Below are 5,335 nucleotides of genomic sequence, written 5' to 3'. Positions count from 1 at the left end.
ATGGTGGTTCTTTTTGTCATCCTAAATCGGTCGACTGTGTGTCGTACTGGTCAATAGTGTTACACTTTTTATCATTTTCAAAACTCCCTTCAAACGTCTATATTCCAGCACACTGTAAACATTTCAAATTTCTCATTAATATAATTATCTTTTATTCTTTTAATCAATAACCACCTTTCAAACAAATTACATAAACATAGATGGTCACTTACTAAAATGCATATATGCGTACAATAGTTTCTTCGGATTTCCCTCTGTCTTAGTCGTATCTTGGTCCTAAAAAATATCTTCTCCCTCTTCTCGAGGCATAATTTCCATGTCAAAACCTCCCATTTCATTCATTTTATCGACTAATTTCATCATCATAATCTTCTTCTTCTTTTACATTCAATTATAACAACTTACCTCTCTTCTTCAAATTGAGATTTCAATTCTATTCTTCTGACTTAATGTTTACTTCTCAGATGAAAAACGGTTTCTTGAGATGAAAACCCCTTGCTATGCTCTCTGATTCTTGTATTTACCGTCGTTAAACCGCTTCAATTATATATAAATACTCGGTACTTTCCCATTTGTATCGAAATATGTGCATAGATATGATACTTTTAAATACAATTCTCCATTACCTTCTTTTTATAATTCGAAAGCATCGATATTTGGGAAAACTTTCAAAATAGTCAGTTTCCAACTAAAAAATTATACCGGTATAACGGGAAAAATTATACGTTACTTTAATGATATTGGTAGCAATTTAAAATTTTACCTTGTTAATGTCACAACATTTAAAAAAAATTACTGTTATACATTTCAGTAATATTTTAGGCTTCTACTACAAAAATTAAGCTCGTGTTGCCCTCTTCCTTCGCACATTAATGTTATAAGTTGGTCTCTATACCATAACTGGTTTCAGTCTGAACTGTTATATAACTCGAAAATATTGATATTCTTCTAAGTGAGTTTCGATACTAACTGGAACATAACTTACCAGTTAAGCCATTCTTTTGTTTCGTAAACTACATGAAACTTAATATATTACGCTTAATTTAATATTTTCGATAGCTTTTAATCTATTTCATTAAGTCCCTTTAAATATTTTCAGTTACGCCATTTTTTAATCTTATATTACACTGTTGTTCCTTAGAATTACCCAATTTTTTTTAAAAAAGTTTTATTAACTAAAAATAATTTATGAAAAAGAAAAATATGTCGGTGATTGCGTAAGAGTTAATAATTTTTTTAAAAGACTCGGTGCCCCCCACTTTTAAAAAAGATGTCATTTAGACATAACTAAACTACCAGGCCCTTCCCGTAATTTTCAAGAACTTCCGAGGGCCTTTTCAAATCCCCCTCTTTTTCAATCCAAATTCTTAAAACACTTTTAAAAACGTTTTAAACAAATACTAGTAAAATCTAATATTGATATGTAGATTCCGGGATTTGAGAAATTCGAGGCGGAAAAAGGAAATTGCTCGTTACTGTTTGCATGAGCGAGTGCTCAAAAGCAAAGTTCGAAATACCGACGACTCCCATCTGTTTTTTTCCTGAAGTGAATTGAATCGTTGGAGTTGGAAGTGAAAAGAAAAAGAGATGGATTGGAAGAATATTTTTTTTTGTTTAGGGTTTAGAAGTTGAAGATGACAGAGGTGAGATTGCATATATACGATACCAACAGTGGATCCGATAAAACCAACACCACCATTCTCCAAATCAACAAGATCTTTAAGGACGGAATAGGCCTCGGCGGCATTTTCCACAGCGCCGTTCAGGTCCTTCTCTTCTTCCACTTTTTGCACTTCCGTTACTTTCTCTACTATTGTGCTTGAATGAGATCTAGTGTTCCTGGTATAAGAAGTTTTCTTTTTCTTTTTGGTCGGTGTTCAGTTTCTAGAATTTAAATTTGTCCAATTCAAGTCACGTGAATGATTTTCGCCGATTTGAAACAAGATGTGTCGTTCTTGTTGCTGCATTCGTATTGCTGAAAAGTTTTTAAATCTTTAAAGAAGACGGTGTTTTTAAATCTTTGTTTTGGTTAAAAGGAGTAGTTTCTACTTTAAAGGTAGCTGAGAAGTTGAAAAAGGAAAGATATAAAGGAAAAAAATCGATGATAACTCTGTGGAGTAAAGGTTTTATCATTCTAATTTATCGAATTTATCTAATGAAATCTAAGAGATTAGCAGTGTCGTCAGCAGTGGTCAAAGTGTTACAGAACGGAGAAATATGCTTTACAAAGTTTTAAGTTAAAAATTCTGCGGCTTTTTGTACCGTTGATGATTTTGCTACAAGATGTTCGATTTTTGTGGATTATTTGTATCTAGTTCTAATTTTATTTTTGAAAGAATCTTATAGAAGATTACTGGATATATAGAGAGGACAGTTTAACTTATTGTTGCAGTTTTGGGTACTGACAATGTTTACTTACCTTTCTGGCAAATTTAGATTCATTTTTGTCATTAATCTCATGGCTTATCCTTTTCATTGTTGTTTTCTATAGCGTAATTCTTTTAACCAAACCAATAATTTATGGATCGGATACCCATGTATGTATTTTCAGACAGTGTTTATGTGGTCAGGTTTTCCTATAGATGGGTGCACAAATTTTGGTTGTCAGCTTCTCACTTTTTTTCAAAACTTATCATTTATTGATGCCTGTTATTCTCTAGTTTAATAACTTAATTTGCCCTGTTGGCAGGTATGTGGAGAAGAGGAATGGTCTTTTGGCTTTTGTGAGCATGGGTCTGGGGTGTTTAGTTGTCCTTCTGGAAAAAATCTGATGTACGCATATTGTGAGTCCATGGTCCTTGGAAGAATTAACTTTTCAAAATTCAAGGTAAACCAGATCTTGCAGGAGCTTAGTAGCGAGTGGCCTGGAAGTTCCTACGACTTGTCCAAAAATTGTAATCACTTCTGTGATGAGTTCTGTGAAAGGTTTGGTGTCCAAAAGCTCCCAGGTAAACTTATGATTTGTTGTACTCTGTAGATGGGTGTACGCCTGTTGGTAGCCCTGATGGTTAATGCTTTGCTTGTCCCAATAACTTTTCCATGCATTCTCAGATGATCAAATTCTTTGATATAGCCTTTTAGTTGAACATTGAGAAATGGGATATTTTCTTGCCTATTTTTCTTTTATGATACTAACAAACAATTATATGCCTGACCTTATGTAAGTTAGGTCTGGCCTTTTCCTTGACATAAATTGGTGGAGAATGTTGTGCTTAATGGGAACGGTTAATTTGTGGGTGCTAACCATGACCTTAGTGCTTTGATTCTTCAGTTCTATCCCATGCCTTTCCAATTTCCATAAACCTGAATATCAATTATTCAGGTTCTGGCTTGGGCTACTTTATTCTCAAGTGTACGGTTGTGAAGCTATGGGAAATTATATTACATTCACTTGTTATGCTGGCCCTTATCTGGCTGTGTTTTGATCAGATAAAATGTGATCTCTAAGAGCGTGTGTCTCCTGGTTGGTTTTATTTCAACTTACAGTAGTTTGCTTGTTCTTACAAATTATATCAGGTTGGGTCAACCGTTTTGCTAATGCTGGAGACGCTGCTATAGAAATATCAGAAACTACTGCCTTGCGGGCGAGTGACCATTCTTCAGTTAATGATCACAAAATCAACTGAAAATTTATAAATTTCTCGGAAACAAGCAATGCATGCCACCATATGCATGCATTTAGAGGAATATAGTTTTTATGTACTTCAAGAGGAGAATATGTTCCTCCCATCACTTTGGTCATCTTCCTATTAATCAAGTGTGAGCCTTTGTTGATGTGTTTAGTGGTTATAAGGACCATTTGTCTGTTCCAAAGGCTTTGTGAGGAAGCGTTTGCCTTAAAACTTTGCAAAAATAGTAAAGGTGGAGTAACATCTGATTGTGATCTGGAAGCGTTTGTCAACTGCAGTAGTCTTTTTGTTGTATGCATGCTTTTATTGACAAGCATGGAAGTCGCAAACTGAAATGTTCCTGTATTCAGTGCTTGAAATTATTGTTGTTAATTGTAGCAGTTGAGACAAGCCAAGACAGAGATAGTATCAGCTAGCAAAGTGGCATATCGTTTTCTCGTGGGTGTTACATCTAGTTCTAATGGTGGTATTGATAACCCCGACAACTCGAACAGCGGAAGCCCCAGATTTCAATCAGCTTGGTTTAAAAACCTCATCACTATTGGTGTCAAACGATATAGCAGCTCTGAAATTGAACCTCAGGATGGCAGTGCTTTTCCTCAGCACGGGCAACAGAATTCTACACAGACAACATGACAGAATTTTCAAGATTTGGAAAGACCACTGTAACATAATTTATGAGATGCGGACAACCATGGCAACAGAACTCAAGGCATGATATGCGACCGGGAAGAATTGTTTGTTGTGTAATAGTTGAAACGCTGCATAGCCAATCAAGATACCATTCCATTGTGTATCAAATGTAAAATGTTTTATTTATTGTCCAAACTGAAATTTTATCATGCCCCGTGTATTGTAAAAGTTTCATTGGAAAACTCTTGTGCTAGTGCAAATCCTCGTTCCAACTACAGATTGCCATTTGTGTAGGATATTGAAACTTTCATGTATTACGGGTTGAGAAGTAATAGATACAAAGCTTGCGCAACACCATTCGCCTCCCTGTAAATGTTGGAAACCTTAACTTGCAGATGAGCATCAAGAAGCCGCCTAGCCTCATACAAACAAACCCGTAAAACACTTCGATCATATGAAGAGTTCAAAAGCTGGTTACCATATTAAAAGCATCACTCTCAACAACACTCGGACCGTCCATCTCCATTGCCATTAAGACACTGGAAAATAGGAGCTTCAACTAAACTGTCATTACGAACACATGCACAAATAAAAGCATGACCAACAATAACGGAACCAACATTGTCACGTGCCACAATACACACTACCGGAGACCCAAGCTTCCTTGGACAAGCACATTATCTTAATGGTTCCAGTTGGTGGCTTCAACCATTGACAATGTCGAGCCAACGATGACGACACTATGGATTCTCCAACAGATGAAATAACTTCAAGATACGATGATTGAAAAGCAACACTAGAGGAAATGATGTGCCATCCAAGTAAAAGCCAGAATTCATGATAGCACACATTTCAGCGATTCCAAATATTCCATAAGAGAATGAGAAAAGTTATAAACTGTTGATCTGAGAGAGAGTGTATGAGAGATTCTAACCAGGCACCATAAGAAGTAAATTGCAATGACTCTTCATCAACAAAAAGACTAGCAGATTCCAAGATTGGAAGAACCTCTGAGCAATCCTTTAAAGAATGAAGAATTGTTTAATCAGAGTTTCCACATCAGCAATAATGCA

At 35.6% G+C, this 5,335-nt stretch overlaps 1 protein-coding gene across 1 annotated transcript; it reads left to right on the top strand.

Moving 5' to 3' along the window:
• Window positions 1–1,412: 1,412 nt before the first annotated feature.
• LOC120157411 (deubiquitinase DESI2-like) lies at window positions 1,413–4,557 on the top strand. The gene is made up of 3 exons (XM_039168537.1): window positions 1,413–1,766; window positions 2,690–2,948; window positions 3,517–4,557. Exons 1-3 carry the CDS (start codon window positions 1,635–1,637, stop codon window positions 3,624–3,626), a joined length of 501 nt encoding a protein of 166 aa, XP_039024468.1. The 5' UTR covers window positions 1,413–1,634; the 3' UTR covers window positions 3,627–4,557.
• The last annotated feature ends 778 nt before the right edge of the window (window positions 4,558–5,335 follow it).

Source organism: Hibiscus syriacus, unplaced genomic scaffold (genome assembly GCF_006381635.1).
Source record: "Hibiscus syriacus cultivar Baekdansim isolate YM2019G1 unplaced genomic scaffold, ASM638163v2 tig00111254_pilon, whole genome shotgun sequence".
NCBI classification, from domain to species: Eukaryota; Viridiplantae; Streptophyta; class Magnoliopsida; order Malvales; family Malvaceae; genus Hibiscus; species Hibiscus syriacus.
Note: the sequence above shows the minus strand (reverse complement) of the source record. Positions and strands in the feature narration are given on the sequence as shown.

Excerpts from the sequence above, each read along its gene's own strand:
- LOC120157411 (XM_039168537.1), top strand. The coding sequence starts at position 1,635 with ATGACAGAGGTGAGATTGCATATATACGATACCAACAGTGGATCCGAT. Across the intron at positions 1,767-2,689 it reads TTTTCCACAGCGCCGTTCAG|GTATGTGGAGAAGAGGAATG; the intron begins GTCCTTCTCTTC and ends CCCTGTTGGCAG. Across the intron at positions 2,949-3,516 it reads TGGTGTCCAAAAGCTCCCAG|GTTGGGTCAACCGTTTTGCT; the intron begins GTAAACTTATGA and ends AAATTATATCAG.